The sequence below is a fragment of the Grus americana genome, chromosome 7 (assembly GCF_028858705.1).
Source record: "Grus americana isolate bGruAme1 chromosome 7, bGruAme1.mat, whole genome shotgun sequence".
Lineage (NCBI taxonomy): Eukaryota > Metazoa > Chordata > Aves > Gruiformes > Gruidae > Grus > Grus americana.
This window is the reverse complement of record NC_072858.1, coordinates 31,204,959-31,228,597: the sequence shown is the minus strand read 5'-3', so window position 1 is coordinate 31,228,597 and position 23,639 is coordinate 31,204,959. Positions and strand designations below refer to the sequence as shown.

The 23,639-nt window shown below is 44.1% G+C and overlaps 1 protein-coding gene across 4 annotated transcripts; it reads left to right on the top strand.

Moving 5' to 3' along the window:
• The first annotated feature begins 7 nt into the window (after positions 1 to 7).
• Positions 8 to 23,639, top strand: SNCG (synuclein gamma). Of its 4 annotated transcripts, none has more exons than XM_054831692.1 (9): positions 8 to 146; positions 948 to 1,010; positions 6,618 to 6,748; positions 7,025 to 8,152; positions 13,291 to 13,332; positions 13,876 to 13,929; positions 14,232 to 14,359; positions 22,046 to 22,132; positions 23,250 to 23,639. In XM_054831692.1, exons 4-9 carry the CDS (start codon positions 7,630 to 7,632, stop codon positions 23,268 to 23,270), a joined length of 855 nt encoding a protein of 284 aa, XP_054687667.1. In that variant the 5' UTR covers positions 8 to 146; positions 948 to 1,010; positions 6,618 to 6,748; positions 7,025 to 7,629; the 3' UTR covers positions 23,271 to 23,639. The 4 variants fall into 4 exon arrangements, with proteins under 4 accessions (XP_054687667.1, XP_054687669.1, XP_054687668.1 ...); XM_054831693.1 differs by lacking the exon at positions 8 to 146 and adding an exon at positions 558 to 611; XM_054831694.1 differs by lacking the exon at positions 13,876 to 13,929.

The window sequence follows — 23,639 nt, the reverse complement described above, 5'->3', positions numbered from 1 at the left end:
AATGCCCCGGCAATATTCTTTAACTGGAAAGTTGGAAGAAGGAAGGGGAAAAAAAAAAAAAAAAAAAAGAGAGATTTGTAACAAAGAGCGGAAAAAGCTTTCGACCCTCCCAGCTACTGTGGAAACGTCCGTGGCTATTGAACAATGTGAGTCTGGTTCCTGTGTGGGGCTCAAACGTCTCTGACAGAGGGGGGGAAAAAAAAGGTGGTAGGAATATAGCTTATTCAAGGAACTTCTGAGTTTGGCTGCCTTCTAAACTTATCTGTGAACAGGAACTTGGCTTTTATCAACTGCCTTCTCCCTCAGGCACAGGAAAAGGATGTTAGCTTTAAAGGAAAGGAAGAGAAAAGAAAGGAAAGAGAATACTGAGTGGTGTAACAGACTCTCATTACAGTGCCAGAAAATGTCACAGACCTGCTTGCTCCGGTGTCTGCACATTAATTTTTTTTTAAAGGCTGAAATACCCTGGCTTTAGCAACAGAATATAAAATCATCGAATCTTTAAGGTTGGAAAAGACCTCTAAGATTATCAAGTCCAACCATCATGGACATTGTACATTTGTACAAAAAAAAGAGCTTACAGGCATCCATTTTTGTGTGGCCTTTGCAGGGTAACTCTGAATCATATTCTGTTCCCATCAAAGTGGAAGATTTTAATGAAGTAGAACTTTAGAATGGTCAGGATTATTGAGCATTCTTAATAATTTCTGTTTGACTTTTCATCTCTGGGTCTCATGCCTGATGTCTTTGTACATTTTTAATTAGCTTTACAAAAAACATTTACCAAGAGCTGCTGTAAAGAGCTACCTCTGTCACCTCACCCTAATAACTTAAAAAAAAAAAACAAACCATTGGATGTAGTTTTATTACTGGTTTTGATTCACTTGATGGTGCTGCTTTTAGTTTTGTTGCGATTATAAACTCTTTCTTTTCTCACTGTCTTGGAGGGTGATGCATTCTGGCGTTTTTAAGAATAAAATGAGGGAGAAAGATGCTCCACTACAAAAGAGGTGGGAATTATGGTGCAGGACTGCAAGATCGCGTCTCAGATTGAATGATGAGATATGCAGCCCAAAGTTCAGTATGTCCTGCAGAGCATTAAATATAAAGTTTTTCTGGAGTCATTCCAATGCCAGCTAAAAACAGAGGATAATATCTCTAGGATTGTGAAAGGCCTTGTCATTAAAGGCTGTGGATTTGCATCTCCTCGTCACGGGTTGGGTATAAACCCCCCTCCTGATTGCCCCTCATCTATGCTTAATGGAAGATCCTAGAAAACTGCAGAAATGTCCTTACTGACCTGTGACAGACACCGCTGTGTAAGAGCAATGAAGCCCTAGGGCAGCAACAGTGGCATGTGGGGCAAAGCGCAGAGAGATTTTGGTAATTTTAAGGGCAAAACCTGCTCTTGCTGTTGTAGTCACCTCTCCAGGGAGATGAAATCACAAGTTCTGGACTGAAGACTGAAAGAAATAAGCAATTTCCCTCTGTTCCTTCCTGCTGCTTTTATTTCAGAATTGCGTGCATCCTGCTATAATACATGTTAATGTGTGAATATTTTATGTGCTATGTTTCTCATACAAATGTGCATTTCTTGCAAGTAACTGGATATGACCTAAACATTATGTTTGTTTACTTAATAAGACCTGTTATTGGGAAGGAACTGAAACAAACATGAGACCAAACAAACAACAGGCTTAAAACCTAAACTGCTGTGTGATCATGGCTTGCAGAAAAGTGATTTTGTGCTACGGATACTGAAGTTAAGTCCCATTTGTGACCTACTTCCAAACCCTTTGGACTCATCTTTCAATATATACCTTTCCATGTAGTCTTAACTCATCCATTAAATCTTTATTCTTCGTGGATGTGATACCTCCCAAGTGGTGGGACAATGTTTCTCTGCCATCCTCCTGGCTCGAAACATCTGCTTCTCCTTCAGGTGCAAGAACCCGTTCTCTGTGCCTCTGTAATGGTGCTACCTATGAGTGTGGCAATTGAGAGGCACAGATTACTCAGCCACTTGAAAGTTAATAATTTAGCAGGACTTTTTGGTAGCAGTTATGAAAGATGTTAAAATATTGAGCACACTGGGGACTGACATCTCTTTCCTTGTGATGGGCATAGCATAGGATGCTGCCATGAACACATGGTAGCTATGTATTATTCAAAAGACCCTCCTTACTAAACAACACTAGTTAAGATTTCTGTCTGATAACTGTGCTGATTTGGGGTGTCTATTCAGGTTATATTGTTGGTTCATAGCGTTTGATTTATTGGCAGACTGAGTTATAAGTTTTCTTGCTTGACATCCATAGAGGAACAGATATGAGGAGTACCCATTTAGTTGTGACAAGATAAATCCCAGCTTTGCCTCTTCTACTTTTTTTTTTTGAGCTGGTGCTTCAGCGTGGAACCAGGGAAACCAGACATATAAGCTCATTTGCTATAACGATTTGCTCATTGCCTTCTGAGGTCGGTCTCTTCTAGGAGGTACCTGCTGGATGAGAAGATCAGCTGTGCACCAGCTAATACCAATAGATACTTATTCACTGTTCAGTTGCCTAATTTAGGCTTGGTATACCTTATGGAGCTGGGTGCCACTGCTGGAATGGAAGAAAGGGGTGAGATAAATCAAATTTAAAACATAGTTTGGAAAATTATTTGAATATAGGTGTTGCTTCAAATGTATACTTGAAACCCTGTAAGTGACATGATAATAGTAGCGCAGACATGTTTGGATCTGCCTTGATACTTCTCAGAATTTTCTAGTAGTTCTCAGAACAACTAGTGAAAAAAACCCACCCCACTTGCACTCTATTTTGGCAACTAAATTTTACAAGGGACAGATATTGTTCATCTACTCTTGGTCCCTAGTCATTAGTGGATTTTTTTTCCTGTGTCCTTATTCATGAAAATACTTTTCCCCCAAGCATTTCTGAGAAATGCTTCTTCAAACAGTTTTCAGTCTTGAAAGAATTGATATTGCCAGTTACACCAGATTCATCTGTATGCCCTGGGATCCTGCAGTTAACTGCCATGACTACTCTAGCTTTGTCTGGCAATTATAACCACTTGCATTAAACACAGCTCTTAACCCCCTCCAGTGTTGCCTGTACTGAGAATTCAATGTTCCAATTGCAATTCCATAATCAAGTTGTCAAATAGTGTCACCGTCTTCTGGATAATCTGCGTAAGATGTAAAATTTCATCTTGGCCCCTTTCTGTTTGTTTTAGAGTCAGAGCCCTGCAGCTACATTTCGATAAGAGATGGGTGGCCGCACAGCGAACAGTGCCAAACAATACGCTTGATCAATGGCTTGTATGTACTTGGAAAGCAAATGCGCTGGCTATTCCACTCAGTTTCTCTCTGGAGAAAGAGCCCTTAGAAATTAAATTTTCAATTAGTAGATTCCATTTTTTGTTTGTTTTGTATCTTCCCAGATTCACTGCCTGCTTCACAATGCTCTTAAATCTATATTGTAGCCTTAAATTCAGCATCTGAATGTTTGAAAGGGAAGGAAAAAAAAAAAAAGCCTTGGAAAAAATGTTTGAAAAGCTGGAATTATTTTAATAAACATGTGTTCCTTTAGATTCATGTATTCCAGCTCCAAATCTCTGAAGCAGACTGAATAACTGAAAGGATTTTATGTCTGGGAAGATGAATAGGTCAGTTTTGTTGATAGCTGCACAGCAAGGGGATAACTTCTCATTAGGCATTGGTTTTCAGATCTGGAAAACGCTGTCTCATTCCCTGCCCGCTGCTGATGCACACACGTGCCTGTGCAGCAGCTCTGGGGAAGGGGAGCACGGGGAGAGGAGTGTCGGGAGAGAAGCTGCTGGGCTAGGAAGCGATTCCTTTCAGTGGTCTGTCCTTCAGAGAAGGAAGATGAATTCTTGTTGACTATATTTTTATTAGTTTGCTCAAATGCTATCAATGGCATTCGACAGCAGAGATCGGTCACTAAAGACTGCTGTACTGGCAGCACTCTGCTCGCTGTATGTATGCCTTAAAAATGGCTCGTCCATCAGCCTTCGCTGGCTGGCAGAGGAAACTGCTCATTAACTATGCAAACGTACATGCAGGGATTCAAGTCCTAAACTGTTTGCCAAGAGGATGTCAGACAGAACTGCTTGTTTTCATTAGGGCATGAAAATGAATGATCTGAGACAGTTCTCTTTTCAGCATTTTGAAGTTTTCATAAATGGAGAGAGAGAGAGAGGAAGGATTTCTGTTTATATAGAGCAAGGTTTGATCCTGTTACTGTCAATATTATTCTCATACAAAAACGTCCCGAACAAAGGATATTTACCAGCCACAAAAGCAGTCTGCCTTTCCTTTCCTTACCTGTCTTTCACATCATACACCATTTATATACTTCAATAGAATATGACCAAATCCCACTCCTTTCATCCAGCAAGATGACTTTGTCAGCTGTTAGTCTCCGGCGTAAGTTCATCGTTAAAGGATGAGGTTAAGGTTTTGTACGCAGAGTAACTAGCAACTGGAAAAATTAAAGAGGGTAGAGACACAAATTAAATTAAGTCCCGGTTTAATCTGTTGCAGACACAAAGAAAAAATCAGGCTGTAGAGGACAGAGAATCTTGGTTTCTGCTTTGCATTCTTCTCTTTCTTTTGTGTCTGTGCTTTGGGAATAGGTAGACTTGAGTAAGGCTTCTCTTGCTCATATTCCAGAATTACTGGCAGGCGTTGCACCAGCCTGTTTCCAGATATTAGCCACCAACACCCAGAGGGAGGTTTAGGCACGTGGGAGATGAAGAACTGCACCTTTCAGAGACTCTCCAGAAACTATGGTGCTATGCAGCAAGAGAATCATGGAATCACAGAATGGTTTGGGTTGGAAGGGACCTTAAATATCATCTAGCTCCACTCCCCTGCCATGGGCAGGGACACCCTCCACTAGAGCAGGTTGTTCAAAGCCCCATCCAACCTGGCCTTGAACACTTCCAGGGAGACTCAGTGGACAAGCCTGAGCAGCCAGAATTCAGACTTTAAATGAGCAACGGTTGAATGGTTTGTCTTGGCACAAATCAAGATGAGGCTTTCTTTTGGTATTACGCAGATCAGCTGAATGTTTGAGAGATAAAAATTTGTTTACAAAGTGATATGAACTAAACTCAATTAAAAAAAATGGAAACTTAATGTCTAGCTTAACTGGCTTCTCCCCAGTGTACCAAGGTAAATAATAGAGAAAAAGAAGTTGCTGCCAGGCGAGATGGGAACTTTGGTTCTCTGAATTGCCCGTTGGAGGAGCTTCTCTTTAGCTGCTGATTATGTTACCTAATACAAGGGGAAAATTGTTTTTCAGGCGCAAAGTTGAGATCCTAGCAAAATCTTAAAGCCACAGTTGGCTTACATTGACTCCTGTTGTTAGGTTTGCCGGAGGCAGGATTGGCAGCAAATCAGGATTGAATCCTCTGCTCAGAATAGAAATAGGGTACCGCGGTTGCTGTGGGGTGGCAAACATTCAGGAGCCGCTATCGATGCTTGCCCTATATAGATCACCTACGATGTCCTGAGCCCAGAGCTTTCCTAAAAGGGTTTCAAGGTAAAACAATGCCTGTGCAAACTGCCTGCTGCCTTGGAAGTGATCCAACGGCGTTTAAATGCCTCTGGTGAGCTCTTTCTGAAGGTCATCGGGAGAGGAGAAGGCAGGAAAGGAGTATCCCGCTCAAGTACCGGCTAATTCAATCTGGTGATGATTCATGTTTCATATCCCAGGATGGCTTGATATTTCATGTATTTTTTACCTTTTATAGCAATGCAAAATATGTAGAGTTCAGTTGTACAGATCACAATGACAGAACAATAGCTTAACAAAATCAAAATACATGTCTCAGCTTTATCGGGCTAGGCATTCTCTTGAAAACACCAATAAAACCCGTAAGCCTGGGAAGCTCTGTGCTCTGCTTTAACGCTCTTTGAAAGCCTAGTGAAAGAGTACATGGGTCCTGTGGCAATTCTCAAAGACAGTAAATTCACTCTTTACCAAACACGGTAAAAACAAGACTCCTGCCCTGTGCCTAATGAAATCAATGGGGGTCTTGTGACTGACTCCAAGTGCAGCTAGGTTAAACCACTGGTTGTATGATGCAATAAGATGCAGATATCTCTAACTTAAGAATATCCTAGGAGCAGAAACAAGCACCAGATGTCCACTTTGGGTAGTGGTCAGTCAGCCACCTAAAGGAAATTTTGAAAGATGGCAAGAAAACCTTTTTTCACTCCTTGTTGCAGCAGTCTAGGGCAGACAGTAAGAGCTCTTAGAATAATTGGCATGTTGTGATGGCCTTCGCCTGAATCTTGCACTTTTTTTCTTAATTAACAATTGATAAATTTATTAGTCTGATCTGTCAGAGATTTGGTGCTTTACATTCAAATGGAAATTTTTTCTTCATTTATAAGTAAAGAAAAGATTAAGAAATCTATATGATATTTTTCAACAGTCTTTCAGTTGTTTTAGTATGGAGTAAAAAAACACTCTCAAAACCTAAAGAAATATTCTTCTGCATAGTAAGAACTATGTTTGTGTACTTATCTGTATGTATGTACACACATGCCATTTTTTATTCAAACTTTTTTCTTTTCTGTGTAGTCATTCCCCATCTGGCCCTTTCAGGCTGATAACTTGTGGCAACAGTGGCTTATGGACCGCTTCATGATGTTACGATGTGCTACCCTCCCATAACGCAGTTAAACTTCTGAATTTCATGTTCTGTTTGCATGGTAAGGAAAAGCAGCCAAAGCTGGTCAGGGTTTGTGCTCAGAGTCCGATGCTGCATGGCTTCCGTAGTTCCAGATATGGTACCATTAAATAATAATAAAAATAAAGCAACCAGCAGTTGCTTTCACAGGTGCTTGCACTGAATTTCAGTTTATTAGTGGGAGAATAGCTGATTTGAGCCACTCAGAATCTACTTCAGAAAACAATTTAGCTGGAGTTTAAGCACATTAGGATATCCAACTGTGATTAATGAGCATACGTTTTGGTATTTTTCCTAGCGAGGCCTTGAGGCTGGATGGATCCTCTACGCAAACTGTAAGATCTCCCCAGTCAGTTCTCCACTGGATGATTTTCTCTCCCCGCTGTGCTCTGTGGCACAGACCTCCGACGTGAGTGATGGTGTCAGTGTAAAACATCATCTCACTCTGCAGCGGCCGAGCAGAGCTCTGTCTACAGCAACTTGGAGAAACAAATAGGAAACAGGATTTCCCCCAACAGGTATCTGATTTTTCAGAAATGAGCTGTTGTAACGGGATGTACAGCCAAGCAAAAACCATAATTTACACTAAATGCCTTCAGAAATTACAAACATGGCAAGTGGGACTTCCAGCTCCCTTCACTTGAGCACCAAGCTTTAGCTGGTTCCCCTTTTCTCTCAGTATTTACTAGAAATAACGTTCTTGTTACCGTTTTGTGCAGGGTGGATTCTGGTAACTGCCAGACCAAGAAACCTGACCCTGTTTGTTTGCTACAAACGCTACCAGCTTTACATGCTCTCCACCCTCTGGGAACCCAGGAGAGCTTGTGTTTGCCTCCTGCTGCAGCCTCAGGGAGATGCCCTTTCAGGAACTCAGCTCTTCAGATAAAAAGTCTCCCTCCTCACATGAGAGCATCCTTGAGTGAGAGCATTGCAGCATATTTTAAAAGCTTTATCTGTCTGGAAATTTTCCAGATGGTCCCTTACCCACTGATGTCCTCCTCCTCCTCCTCTCCCCCTCCCTTCTTAAATCTTCCCAAGCAGATCCATATCATTAATATTTCAGCATCAGCTGTTCGCAGGCATTGGCTACACTGCAGCGCACTTCATCAACAAGAGACAGCAAGGGCTGCGAGGTTTGCCACACTGCCTTCATCCACCGGAGGAGTAAGAGCGAAGGCAGAGACTGGCAGAGAAACCGAGCATCCGCCGAGGGTCAGGCTGCATATTGCAGTCCCGGGCTTGAGGTGCTTTTTGCTGCTGTCCCTCACTCAGATCGTCCAGGTAATACCCTCGCAAGCAACAAGGATGGATGTCTTTAAGAAAGGTTTCTCTATTGCTAAAGAAGGTGTGGTGGCTGCTGCAGAAAAGACCAAGCAGGGAGTGACAGAGGCTGCAGAGAAGACTAAAGAAGGGGTGATGTATGTGGGTAAGAGAGAACTATTTTCAATCTGTATTTGAGCATGAACTGCCGCATAGGTTGTCTCTGAGAAAGTCTGAGGAAATTATATTGTGGCTAGAGCTTGGAAGTGAACAGCAGGAGGTCTGGATAACATCCTCAGCTCAATAAGCCTGGGGTGCCGCATCCTCCTCGTGCCTCAGTTTCCCCAACTGCAATTTAGGCTTAGAAATGACCGTTACTTCAGGGGAGGCAGAACTAGTGCAATGTGAAGGAGCAGATGCCCAGGTGGAAGGTTTCTGTTATGACTGTTCACTGATTGTTTGCAGGGTGAGTCACTCACTCTCCAACCATCCGAGCACTGCTGATCTCCACCTCACCTCCACGCTGCAAGAGACATGCTGAGGAGGTCCCCGAGAGGGGCCAGCAGCATTATTGGGTGGGGATTGCAGGATGCATCTGTTTCCCCACCACACACACCATTTTATCCTGAAATCCTTCTCTTGTTCACTGACCTGTTTCATTCCCCTTGCACACACTAATCTTGCTGTACAAGAGACTCCCAGTTCACTTTGCCCAAAGGATAGGATCTGGAAATCAGCATGTCTGATGTCCTGCTAGAGACCTCTCAGTTAATGTGCTGCTTCAGAAAGCTCCCCGTCAAGGTCACCTTTGAAACCCCCTATCTCCCCTATCTAGTGCATATAATTATATGGATGGATGGTCAGATATTCCAGGAATTATAAAATTTACGCACTCTTATGTTCCCAAGACTGATTACCTCGGTGCTGATTGCTGCACCTCACACAGCTTTTTATGTTTGCTAGATGTGAGAGAGAGGAGTTTGGTTTTTTTAGTAGGAAAGTTTATGTGCAGGCTCTTCCTGCTATCGTGCTGCAACACCCACAGCTGTATGTAGCTACTATATTTAAAACAGCTATATTGACAATAGCTACAGGTATGTATTTGTACATTACAAATTAAATACAAATTTTCTGTGTAGCGGATCTGGGAATGTCTTCATCCTGAAATTTTCAACACAACTATTGGCATGCTGTAAATGAACGTACGTAACAGTTCGCATTTCAATTTGAAGCTGACTTGCAAGAAAAAAGGTAAACAGCATCCCTGTAAATAATTAAACTAACCACAGTAACTGAAACACCAGCCTGTGAAACATCATGTCTAGGTGTCAAATTGTGGCATCCCTACTGCTCTGGCTGCTTCCTGATTTGATCAATGTCAGCAAGGATTATTCCAAATTTTTATACGTAATTCCTCACATCTCTGTTCAGTCATGTTGTACATATCCATATGTACATCTCCATACTGAGACCTGGTTTTAATTTTTGTACAACTATGAGGTACAGAGTCTGCTTATGAGATTCTAACCTTTTCAATAAAGTTTTCTAAAAGCCTTCTTAAAACCTAAATTTCTGAATAAGGATCAAATAAGGATCAAGATGAAGATGAAGTGCTTTCTCCTTTTGTTTTTTTGTTTTGATTTGTTGCATTTTTTGATATACCACCAGTTCCTGCCCTGTCATGCACTGGGTAGTGCTTTGCCTTGGGGCTGATTCCGTTCCTGTTGCACGCTGGGGAGCGCTCAGCCCTTTGGGGAATATTCAGTCTTTCAGAGGCAGGAAAAGTAAAGGCCAGATGCTGATTAGCTCAGAGAATTTATTTTTAAATAAGCAGAGAAGGTGGAGGCCAGGTATATGGATTAAAACTGGAATGATTAGTATTTTGTATGTGCTGCCTTTTCTCACTCTGTGCTGCGTGACAGGTTAATCAGAGACCTGAACTGTTCCTTCCCTGCTCCTTCCTTTGCAGAGCCCTATCCTAGCAGCTTGGTCTGGAGTGTTGTGTGATGCAACCTGAATTTTTGGATGCTAGGAGAAAATAATACTTGTATAAAAGCTTGAGGGTCTTTTCAGAAATTCAGGAAAAGGGGAGAAAAAACCCAACGCCTAGGGTGGAAGAAGTGTATCCTTGACTTTTATTCAGGTTTGTTAACTCGTCACTGACTCTCTAAGGAGGATTCCAGCCGTCTGAGCACAACCACCACATCTGGTGAATCACTTGCTGCTGCCACCCCAGGAGAAAAAAAAACAGTGCTCATTCAGAGGCACCTGCCTGGAGCGGACGTTGTCATCAGGGCTCTGCGGCCACCTCATTTCTCCTCCCCAAGCCGTGCAGGTTCAGTTCCCACAACCCGTGCCAGAGCCCGAGGTGCCTCCCTCCCGTGCTAGCACTGCAATGCGGTTCATAGCTGGGCTGGTTAGAGATGCTGCCATCGCTGGGGGAGTCACAAGTGTGGGGTGCCCCTGCTCACTGCATGGCTTGTTGAACGTGCAGGGGAGAGAAGGAAAAGAGAAAGAAATCCTGTAGCGTGGGCCACCTTTGCGCTTAGTAAAATCACTGTCTGCTCTCCAAAATGCAACAGCCACTGGGTATACTGAAGTGGCTGTCGGTTCTTGCACAGTTAATCCAGAATTTGATTCAATGGGCTGTCTTTTTATTTGGTTTAAATAGGGCGATAAGTGATGCTGAAGCTAATTAATGAAGTTAACGCAAAGCTGCATCAGAGTATTGAGTATAAGGTCATTAGTACTGTTTAATACTATAATTCAGGAAGCCTCAACAGAGAATACACTTCTAGTTTTTCAGAACAGCTTTTGATCATGCATGTCGCAGAAAGCCCCAATGCACCAAGCTCTACTTAAAGTGGCTCCAGCATGAACTCCTGCAGAACTTAAAACACGTCATAACATCCTTTTCTACTAAAAACCTTTTCCCACTGCACAGCGCTCCACCATCTCGGTCGCACCCTTGCGATTCCAAAGCTCTTACAGATGACTCACAGCACTCAGAAGAGGTAGAATGCGTGAACTTTTAATTCTGTGTACACAAGCTGCAGGCAAGGACTAATGAGTGAAATGAGATTGAGCATCAGGTGATTGCTTTCTGATCCAACAGATGCGGGTTGCTGGCAAGGGTATACGCCGGAAGGTCAGATTTCATGTGATGCATAATGGATGCTGAGTCTGAGTCATTGGGTGTGGTTGGGAGATGAGGGGGTTAGGAAGATGAGGCGAGCTCTCCCCAAGATACGGTGGTGGCACTTCCCGCTGCCATTGCTTCTGTTGTGAAATGCATTCAGCTTTTTTTCTTCTACCTGCATTCCTACTTTCTGGAATTATTTTCCATCACAAAATACGGCACCCACCCACTCCCCCCAGCAAAAGAACTGAGCCCAGATAGTGATCTTAAATCAAGAGTCTGGTAAAAAAATTGTACAGAAGTACAGCTCTTGTCTCACTAAGCATGTTTACTGCAAAACTGAAATGTATGCAAGGCTAGTACAGCAAATTATATACTTTGCTTACCGAACAACTGCTCTTTGACCAAAAAACAGCAAGGAAGAGCTAAGCTTGAACATCTGTGTCTGACGTAAGATCATCTTGTATGTCAAATCAATACCGTGGCAGTCTTTTATTGGAACGGTGCTGGGAGAGAAACTGAAGCAGGATGGAGACTGAATGGAACTGCGTGCATTCGGCCCGTTCAGGAGCTCACGTTCGTGGCTTGACACTTGCGTCTGCTCTGTTCACTGCTGTGCTTCTATGCACATTGTTTTATCATGGACATGGTTATTAAATCCAGTTTACAGCAATGCACACATGCTATATGCATCATTAGGAATTGCAGTTTACAGCAGTAACAAGTATAAAGTACAAAGATTTCATCTCTTCAGTTTTAACACAGTTCGGGAGAGTGGAGTGAAATGTTAGGGGCGTGTTGTAGTAGAAGAGCTTTGTTCTGCCCCAGGCAACCATTGCCACCACCAAAATAAATGAACAATTGAGAATTGCATTCAGTAATGCGTAACGTGTATCAGGCAGAACAGAGCTGGGCTGGATCGGTTGTTATCGGGGCGCTGCACCTGTTTTGCTTTTCAGGCTGGTCATGAGACCGAGGTGCGGTTCGTAGCTGATTTCTCCCACCACACCCATGGATGCCCCAGTACCTCTGGAGTTAAAGATCTGCCCGGCACTCTATTTCTGTCATTTTGACAGTTGGCCATAAAAATCCTTTTGTTGTAACAGTATGGGAAACTTGCAAAGAGCCTGTATGGGTGCAGATGATTTACAAACTACAGTAAAGTGGGGCCAGTGAAGCCTTTTGGCACATGTTTATTTAACTTCCAACAGAGATAAATTTGATCCTTTATTTTTGTAATGTGAAAAAGCATCTAGCTACTGTGGAAGCTGCCCATCTACCGTATGATTGAACATACGTGCTGCAGTATACGAATAGAAGGGATGTATAGCAGGTCAGTTCAAGCTTGGTGGAAAACTGCAGAGGTTAATTATTCTTTAAGGGCTACTTGTGCTGCAAACTGAATGCCCTCACATCCTGTTAGTTTTTCTGCCTTGAGAACAGCGAGATAAATTACAATGTAAGCATACATATGGTGTACTTTCATAATTTGAAATAAAACCTTTGTATTCTGCATATTGCTGTGAGCAGGCACTTACAGCCTAGGCTGTGGCACCGAAATGGGAACCTAGTAAGTAGGTGTGTAGTAAGTGAGTGGTTGTTCTGTAAATTCAGCCTCAAGTTTCTTCAGAGTCTTTATTAGAGGTATGGAATGAAGCTTTAAATGACCACTGCAGCCAAGTATCCTGCTGAAAGGCAGGAGAGAGTCACGGATGTGAATCCTTGTCCTGAAAGACTGAAGTAGGTAAGATTTTACCAGGTGACTTAATATACATTCATTTTTTTACAATTAGCTTAACATTGATTTACTTCCACTCGACTGGTTGGTTTTTTTGGTTTGGTTTTTTTTTTTTATTTTGGAAATATTCCAGGGACAATTTTTCATACTTCAGCATAGTATAATCAAGATTTTTCAGATCTAGGCATCTCCAGACAATTTGCGGTTGAAGTTATCCAACTCCTGACACAAAAGTACTCATTGACTTTATTGGGGAAGGAAGCTGGTCGCTTCTGCTGGCTGTGTGAACGGCTCGTGTCTTAGCAGGAGGCACCGGCAGCACCACGGCTCCCCACTGCGCCTCCTAAGAACAAAAAGCCGTCCGTGTCCAGAAACCAGGAGGTTCTTTGCCAGGTAGCACTGATGAACCATGTGTTTCCCTTCACAGGTACCAAAACCAAGGAAGGCGTAGTGCAAAGTGTGACCTCAGGTAAGAGCACAGTCCTGATAGGGATGTGGAAATCTGTGATGTGTTGCTGGACCTCTTGATAAGGCCATCGTTCCTGCCAAACGGAAAGGCTCTGGGGACACCACTGGTCTGCGTGACCTTCCATTCGATGAATGGAGGATGCTTGCCAGGAGCGCCAGTTCAGGGTCTAGCATTTGCAGTCCACGTGGATGGGAGAAAATATTTAATCAGTAGAGCAAGTCAAAAAAAATCTAGCAACTGTCACTTGGCAGACTCAGATGATTCACAGCCATTTAGACATTTCACAATGCCAAGAGTTCTGCCCAGCATGCTGAAAGGATTTACTTACATCGGGTCCTGTTGGGCCAAAACTGTGGTCTTTGGGAGACTCCTGTCAGGCAGTCACAGAGTCAGGGACCCTAAGGGATCCTTCTAGGTATCCCAAGCTCCAAGGCGGGGCAGACATCTGAACTGCCTTGAAGAGAGATTTATGGAACCTTTCCCTGGAGAATTTCATGACTGAATTAATTTCTTTTTTTTTTCTTTCTTCTCGCCCCTACCTAGGTTTATTAAATCAAACAGAAGTTACCCGGAGAGAGGTCATACACAGTCTGCAAGGCAAAATACCTTATTTGCACAATTGTCTCTTAGTATCTTACAGTGATTTTTTCATTCTCCAATTGCCCACAAAGACTGACAGGCTGCAGTGCTGCTCCCTGAGCAGCATTTTGAGTCAGACAAAACCCTCACTTACATGATCTAAATTCAGACGTGATCTCATATAGAAAAATCCACATAAGGACTGTACCAGGGCTGATTTCTCTTACCTTGATGCAATCATTTGCAATCGGTCCCAGTGAATTTGGCAGCTTTTTGGCAGCACCTAGCTCACTGACTTTCTGCTTTTGTTGAAATCCCAGTTGCTGAGAAGACCAAAGAGCAGGCCAATGTGGTGGGAGAAGCAGTAGTAGCCAGCGTGAACACAGTGGCAAACAAGACTGTAGAAGGAGCAGAGACCATCGTGGCCACTACAGGAGTTGTAAAAAAGGTATGTTTGTTTCCTCAATAATGCGTAGGACAGAAGAGTTGTCTTTGGATTACACTTAAAATATCTGCAAACATTTATGGTTGATGGTTTTATCTGTTTGATGGGAGGCTTTCTGCGATATCTGCTCTTACAGAATGCTTAATATTATTGTATAATACTTTATATATAATCTCACAGAGTTGTTTAGTTTGGAAGGGACCTCTTGAGATCATCGAGTCCGACCCCCTTAGGGTCAAAGACAGCAGGTTGCCCAGGACTCTGTCTGGTTGGTTTTGAACATCTCCACGGCTGGAGACTCCACAACCTCTCTGGGAAGCCTGTGCTAGCATTTGACCACCCTCACAGGAAAAAAAAAAATGTGTTTTCTTGTATTTGGATGGACACGTTAATCAATTTGTGCCCATTGCCTCATGTCCCATCAGTGGGTGCTGCTGGCAAGAGTCCGGCTCCCTGTTTTCTTATGAACGTAGAAAAGCATTTTTTCCAGGGACTTGGGCAGAATTGTGGCCAGGCTGCCATGAGCATCTGGCCAGAGTCAGAGCTCCGGGGCGTGCTGGGCGTGAAGGCGCGGGGGCTCAGCGCTTGCCCTCACACCCGGCCGGTGCTGGGTCAGCGTGTGGCCCCGGCAGCTCTGCAGGCAGCAGAGGGCAGCAGCAATTCAGGCAAAGCCCATCCCAGCAGAGAGCCTGACCCTCCTGCTCTGCTTTGTGCTGGTTTTGACAACAGCCAAGCTCTTGTTGATAAAGGCCGCGTGACCCAAATTGTGCACAGATTAAGCTAGATTCAGACAAGGCGTCTCTTGTCCTCCAGCCTCTTTTGACAAACAAGGTTGCTTCAAGTGAGGGGATTAAGGGGCATGTGAAGGAGCAGAACAGCTCCCTAGATGAAGCCAAAATTGATCATTAGAGAAGATGCTTTCACCGGGTGGTAACAAGCAGCAACCATTTGTACAGTACATGAGGCTAATATTTGGCAGCTCTTGGGTAAGCCCGGCTGCGTTTCCCCTCTTCACAGAGCTGTGGTCAACAGCGTTGATAGCGACATGAGCTAGATGAGTCACAACAAACCCAAGCCCAGAATCAAAGCAAAGCAAGGCTGGCCAAAATTATTTTAATTGTTCAGACAGTTGGCTGATGAATTTCCTGACCTGCACGTAAATACATTGTGATGTGAAACAAAACTTCTACACACCATATAATCCTGAGAGAATAGCCTAACAAAAGAGGAGAACAGCAGCTATGAGTGACGCAGAATGTCCTCCTGAAAGCATGTGAAAAGGGCAGATACAGAAGTTCTGCTAAGCCCTTGGGATAAGATTAATCTCTCGTCCCAGAAAACAGCAGTTAGGCTGCAGGAATGCAACCGGTGATTCCTAATTCCATAAGGCCAGACTACCCCCTCTTACCTTTTGACTGACCAGGCTCGGCGTGGTTGACCCAGGACAGCTAGGAATTTGCTGATGGTAGGAATCTGTCCTGCAGATACCAAACTGTCTCACCTTCTGGCCAGGAGTGAGCAGCAGCAATCCTCTTCCCCTTTCGTCCTAAGTGAGAGCCCCCCTCAAAGACTGACAAGCTATAACTTACAGGTGATAATTTCAGAGCTCAAACCAGTCGATGTTATCTGTTTCCATCCTTGTGCAGGCAGGCCCTTAGAAAATCAGCGATTCCTTCACCCTCGTGATGGTTCAGGATGATGCAGACTGCAGGCAGTATACTAAAGCCATGAGTTTTCCAGAGGGTTAAGGAATTAAGCATCTGAACTGTCATTCTGGTGTCTTCTGTCAATGTCCACCTGCTTAGAGTTAAAGTGGGCATTGATTAAGAAGAAAAAAAAGTGGGATGTGTCACATGCTGAAGGGCAAATTAAATGAGGGAGCCAGGAAACTGCTTTGGATATAATATCATGGTGTCATGCCAAATAGCAGAGGTAGGCAGCAGAATGAAAACAGGAGGAGAAAAGCAAAGCAAAAGGAGTCATAGGAGAAAGAAATTCAGCAAAGGTGTTTGTGAGAGAGGGGTCATCTACTGATTTAGTTCAGCTTAGTTTAGCAGTGCAAATCTTGTAGTCATCCTCACTCACCATACTTCAGTTACATCCGCTAGATACCTTTTGGATAGCAGTGACATGGAAGATTGAGCACCGTATGCACACTGAGTGCATCCCAAGTGCTAATGGTTAATGGCCATGGGGCCAGAGCTGCCCCAGTGGAAACCTCTGAAAGGGGTCGAGGGGTTGTGCTGGGCTCTGGGCACCAGCTGTTCTCTCTCCAGGTCTGCTCCTAATGTGCTGCACAGTTTGCTAACGGAAATACAGCCAGCGGCTGCCCAGAGCAGTGCTGGGCACTGTAACGCATTTGAGAGACCCGCTGGAGATACACTAAGAAGAGTGATAAGGTATAGCAGTTAGATGTTTAAAAAATAAATACCTACTGTTAAAGCCTTGCAATCCTGAAATTATAAACAAGCGTTCCAGCCCCTGAAGTGTGAGAGAACTTTTGCTTCCAGTCCTGAGACTTGTTCATGCTCCATCCAGTCCTCCTCCTTTCTAATTGCAAAGAGCAGTTGCTAATGTCTTATTTATGTTTTCAACTATTTCCAGTGTTGTTCCCTGCTGACTTTAGAGAGGGGTTGGTTAAAGCACCAGGGGATCTGGGTGAATGCATGGTGAGGACTGAGCAGTGCTGCAGGATGACTTGAATCTGGGGAGTCGAGTGGCCTAGAAGGCATGTCCCCAGCTCAGCGTTCCCAGTATTAATATCAATTATGGAGAGCTCGTTGACATTTAATCTGTGCACTTGACAGCTGGGATCAGTGACAGACATACTAGCAAGGAGTGGGGAACTCTAAGGATTCTGGATTAAGATTTGCTCAGGGTGGCAGCCGCAGGGTGGTTGAGCTATGTGGGCGTATCAGATGGTGACTTTGGCCATGGGGAGTGTGTCATGTTGGAAGAATTCAGCTCTTTGAGGAACAGGGCAGGCACTGAAATGTGGACACACGTGGGGTGGTTGGCAGCCTGCCGTTCCTTGCTGTCCTGGGTGGGAGCACTTGGAGCCATGCAGAAGGAAATGGGGCTGCAGTAACTCTACGCCTACGGAGGGATGCCAAGCGCCAGACAAGAGCAACCTTGAGTAGCGTTGGCATCGCCTCGTAGGGCTTTGGCACGGGCCTGGTCACTGCTAACTGAGTACAAGAAAGTATTGACTGTTTTGGAGGAGGTTTTAAGTATTAAGTAAAAAATATCTAAGTTATAAAACTATAAACCCTTCACAATTTTTCTGATATGCAAAGGAATGACACCCATCAATAATGTGTTTTGTCTGTGGCTCTGCACCCATCCCAGTCCCTGGGGTGGGCATTAAGGGTTTTCAGTGAGATAACCACCCACTAAATATCCCTGTCTTAGAAGAGGATTAATTCTTCGTCTGCATGACACAGCGCAAAGTTTGCTGCATTGCAGACACCATGTGGTTGGGAACAAGCGTGTGTACGTACACCACCACCACCCCCCCCAGAATGTCCCTCGGGGACTGGAGGAATTTCCCCAGTAGCTGATGCTTCCCTACACCTTCCACCTAGATCTTCCCTTTAGATCTATTTGCTCTGTCAGTTTTTATATGGTTTAGTTGTCAGTTCGCTGCTCTGTCATTTTGAATTGGGTTTGATCTTTTTTTTTATTTCACTCCATTAATTATTTGAGCAGTTGTCAGTTATGTGCAACCACCGGGCATGTTCGTTGGATCACATCGTTTCTCTCTGTTTGATCTAGCGCACGTGTACCATACCCGTACCGCAGCTTATCGCTTTCGTAACCACTGCACATTTTGAATACAAACGGTTGATGTTCATGGCCTTAATTCTGTTCACTTAAACCCTGCGACGCCACTGACGCTAAGACAGTCGCACCGAGGGAATTAGAAGCAGAAACTGATGAGTGACCTCCCTGTTTAAGTAAGTTTGGGCAGGGCGAGTGCCACTAGGAGGGAGCAACCAAGGGCATCTGAGAGGCCACCGAGGGCAGAGCTGCTAAGCAGGAGGAGCAGGGAAAGCAGCAGCCGAACTACGTTGCAATTAAGTAGAATAAATAGTCAAAACTCTTCCCCTTTGTATTCAAGCTTCATTGTACTTCGCTGATGCAGTGATGCATCCCCGTGGTATCCTTCAGCGTCCCATGGAGCGGGGGAGACAGACTGCAAAAGCAGCGTGGGGTGGGGTACTCTGCCTGCAGGCACTCTTTCTGTGCTTCCCTCTCAGCCTCGTTAGTGCACCCAGGCGTACATTTTTCACGGGCAGAATAGCTGGGTTAGTGGCGCTGGTGAAGCCTTAAAGTCTACGAGACTGTGCGTGTGCTTCATGGCTAAAGGCTGTGCCCCAGTAATCCTGTGGGATAATAATGTAAACATTATTAAATATGTATTATTTGTATAAGCAGCCCCAGGAAACCCTGAGAGAGTCTGGCTGTGAGCTGGATGAAAACAAATCTACCCCAGGAGCTCACCTGGATTTGTAGGGTAAGACAGGAACCCTGTGTGCCCGACTGTCCATCCTGTCGGTGGGTCCACTCACTTTAATCACGGGTTGACCTCCTACTCAGAGCTGTCAGCATCACTCCGAGCACGTTCGGCCCAAGCGCCATCCAGGACAGCCCGTCCATAGGACCCGTCAGGTTGCCTGAGGGTTTACAAGGGAGTGGTGTGGGGATACTGCCAAGTAGCATTGCTTTTCCTCCAACGCCCAAGGTCAAGAGCACTACAGGAGGCTGAACCTTTCTCCCACCTTATGCGATCCGTGTCCCATTGTGGGCTGTTAAATTTGTAGCAGATTAGGTTGCCAGTGAACCTCTCTGCTTTTATAGCCTTAAAATAGTAATAATAAAAAGAGAAACCCTGCTTCCCCCTGAATTTGTTGAGATTTTGATGAGTAATGTTCCAGCATCCAGCATTTAGACTCTGCATGCTTTCTCTGTTAGATAAGGTTGTTTATCTCAGAATTTGCAGAGATGGCAAAAAAAACCCCACCGGCCTATAGCATAATATGGATAAAAATATAAATTCCATTTCATGTATGGACTCAGCCAGCAAAACGTACAGCACAGTCACTGAGCTGAAAAAGGGAATTTCATAGAACCTGTGAAACAGAGAAATCTGAAGAATCAAATTGTAGTTAATTTTTTTTGCAAAATCTATGGACTTTCAAAATCTGTTTTTTAAAAACGTATTAAAATATCTGAACCCTGAAGCCTATTATAAATGGCAAGTCCTAGTTGGTTGAGTTTTCCATTAAGTGATACCTGAACATGTAACTATGTTTCAGAACCTTAGAGGAAGATTGTATTTTATATATATAAACCTTCTATAGTGTATATATATTCTGTATACAAATACATTTATATATATAAAATATTTAAAAATTTGTGTAGTATTCCTGTAATGAATTCTGAGGTCTTGTTTCATTTGACTATTATGTTAAGCTACTTCATTTTTCTCTCTTCTCTAGCCAAAAAGATTCAACCTTCTCGCCCCAAAAAATAGAAGAAAACAGCCCATAACACACTAAATCCTTTTTTTTTCCCTCCCCATTTTAAATACTTTTTCTAAGACAAAACAATTTCTGAGGGGAAAAAAATCCACTTGCCATTTAAGAATAGGAGGAGCACTACTGATTACTTCAAGGTGGCAACATGTCTTTCCCTTAGAACATTTTGTGCCTTTTAATGAGGAGATGAACACTGAAAGGCATGGCAAAGTTCTTGGTGTCCTCTAGTGAAGCTGGATTTTCACCGTTGCTCTCTTGCCAGTATCACACTGTGACTCACTGTGACAGCTGGGGTTGGTACCCAGGAATTTCTGGCTCTTCATCCCAAGTGAAGACCCTTACACCACATGGTTCTCCTCTATATATTGTTTTCCTGACTAGTCACTGAAATCCCCAGCCAGCTGACGCCCAGCTGAAGAATGCAGCCCTTCCTCATCTCACGCTTGCTATTCTGGGCAGGGTGGGAAGCGCGTGAGAAAAAGGCTGTGAGGCGACATCCCTAACACAGCCTGACACCTCTTCATCCTGTGATTGTGCTGGTTCCTCCACCACACTTTAGAAACGCTCTCCAGAAACATGGTTGCTTCCCTTTCTAAAAATAGATGGATGAGTCACTTTTATCCTTCTGGAGCAGAGTCTTGGCAGAAAATACGATTTAAGGCATGTAATAAGCAGCACAACAGCCGAACAGGGATTCCTCAGCCCACCCATCGCTCTCGGATGCGGTATCCTGAGGAAGGGATCCCCTTTTCCATGGCTGTTTCCACCTCTGCCAGAGCTGAGCTCCCTGCCCACAGGAAGAGTAGGTGGTCGTGCCCTGTAGAAAGATGGGGTGTACTGCACTTGTCCTTGTGTTCCTGTCAGCTGTCCCCCAGTTTTCCTGGTGCAGCTCAGCACCTCGGGCCGTTGCCTTTGTTTCACCTTCACGATTTCTCACGGCAGCTGGTAACCCCACCTGCAAAAGAGCTATGAACCTCTGCCTTGTCATTGGCTTGCATGGCAGGAATCGCGTTTCTTTTATTTCCACCTAACAGTCAAAAAACCTGCTTGTAAAGCTTTAAAATACAATTTGAGGCTGTTTACATGCTTTGACCTAATGTGCGCTGTTAAGTTATAGGGTGTAGTCCTTCTTATATGGTCCTATATGCACGTAAAGTGTTTTAAAGCCTCATGCTTCCAAAATACTGAAATTCAAATGATGTGTCTCCCTTCTGTGCAAAGCTGACTTTCCCTTTAGGTAATATATGTCTCTCAGGTTCCTTCTCTGGTGACTCTGACTTCATATGGGAAAAGACAGTGAAAATTTAGGGATGCTGCTGGGCACGCGTGCTCAGAAGAAACAAAGAAGCTTTGTAATTTTAGCAGAGTTCCCTGGAGATTTGGGGCTGGACTGTAGAGGTCCTGCTATTTCTGCTTCCTCCCATTCTTGCTGGCTGATTCCACAAAGGTGAATTTCTGGTTTCTCTCCATCCCCTGTGCACATCCAGTATGTTCAGGACTTTTGTCTCCCCCTTCCCACGTGAAAAATCACGTGTAAAGTAATTGCCTAGTAATAATACATCTTTTCTCTCTTTCTTTGAATAGGAAGGTAGCTGAAAGATGTGGGGACATAGCTAAAAGAGCCCAAAGTGTTGATGAAAATGCTTGGACTTCAAACACGAAGGAAAGCTTTTCATTTTGCAATGATGTTTTATCTGAGGCATGACGTTAATGCCGTCACAATACTGCTGTATCTGAAATTGGTATTAGTTAGTCTATGCAATGAGTGCATAGGGAAAGGCTAGGCGTGATCTTTCTTACTCCAGGTAAATTTATTTGTTCCTCCCCAATTTCTTCACATTGAAGGAGTCAAAACTCTGGTCTCGATGACAGGAAATAAAACTTCAGAAAAAGAACTGATTTTCTGTATGAAAAAGACCCTAAACCAAGCTGTAAGAAATTTAATTACTCTTTCATAGACATCTGCTCTAACAAGCTGCACGAAAAATTGATTTCGGGCAATATTTGCCGTCTATTAAACCTGGTATTTTATTTGCACGTGTAACACTCAAACCCATTTTGCACAGTCTGCTCAAATAGTCTGTCTAAGATTAGGGTGATGACTCTGCGTGTGGCATTAAGGACAAACGTCTCGCTTGTGACTTGGCAGGAGGACCTGGCAGCACCGCAGCCGCCCGAGCAGCCGGGGGTGGCGGGAGAGGGGGCCCTGGCAGCAAGCACAGGCGGCGGCGGAGAGGTAAGGTGATGCCGCGGTCCTGACTTCCCCGGGGGTCCCTGGGGTCTCCAGACCACACGTGGGCTTTTTCTGGATGACTGGTTTTCCCTGCGACAATCTCCCCTTTGCTTTCTGTGGTTATGGATCTGCCGCGCGCCGAGCCCATCAGTATTCCCACTTTCCTGAGTTATTTGACAAAAACCTGAGCATTTTGGTTCTCACTTTTGCCACTTCCTTTTTTGGGACAAAGAATTTGCCGTGAGTGACAGATTGTACAGATTGTAAACTGCTGCCCGATTTGGGCTGATTTTGGGGTGTAAATGCACGTATAATAGTTAATGCTTTGCTATGGTTTCATCATCACATGGAATAACTTCTTCCTGGTTGCAGCCATGCTTTAGAAGAGCTTTAGATAACAGGTTAGATTTTTCTATATTTAAGTTAGTTCTTTTAATTTTTGATCTATTCTACCTGCAATGTCCTTTTGCCCTGGGTCAAATGTCAGTCTCTGGGCCAATTTCAGCTCTTGAACGAGGGAACGACCTCTTATTGTTCAACATGGATGCTTTAAATGGTCAGACGCTTTTCACGTGGTATTTCCTTTACATTTTCAGTCCTAAGGCCTTTGGCTGCCCACTCCAGAAGCCCCGCAGTATTGTCTGCACCCAAACTCCCCATTTTTCAGCTTCCCCGAGGCTCAGACTGTTTTCACAGTGCATGAAGCTCCCAAAAGTCTCAGCTTGCGCCTACCACCTTCTGCCGGCCATCACCCCCCTGGTGCCAGTCCCAAAAATGAACCCTGCTAATCCGACTCGCTTCATGGCTGCACAAGTGCTAATGTCAGGCTGCATGTCGGAGCGGGAGGCAGACCTGGCAGCAGAAAGCGCAGACCTCAGCCACAAGTGAAATCACATCCTCGTTTTCCCCGGAGGTCTGAGTTACAGCGGGAGTCTGTCTGGCTCCCAGAAGGAAGGGATAATTCCTTTATTTTCTGCACCACATACGGTCCTTATTGTTATGCAGTTGTTTATGGGGTTTTTATGTGGTGACTACCAGCATTGGTTTTTCTCCTAATTTTATTGAGATATGTTTTGCACTGGAAATATTTAACTATTTTCCTGTCTTACTTCTCTCACAGGGTGAAAATGAAGGCAACTAATCAACTTAGGGACTTCTAGCTCAAGAGAGAGCATTCCAAGAGCGTACATGGAACTATTAGCTGACACTACAACAGGAAAATCCCGCTCTCCATAGACTAACTACATTCAGCTCTGTAGTCTTTCACTTGCCTCATAAACCAATCGTGCAATATATGTAAGCCAGACCCCTCTGATTGTAAGTAAAGTGCAGCCGCGTACCGGGGTGCGCGTCTCCCTCCCCACCTCCCTTCTGGCTTCCTGACCCGCTCGCTTTGCGTGTTCTGGTCGGACTCACTGAGCTGTGTCTTGCGTCCATCTGCACTGGCACTTGGGATCTCTAGGTATCATGGAAATATTCTTTTTTTTTTTTTAACTAATAAAAAAAGTGT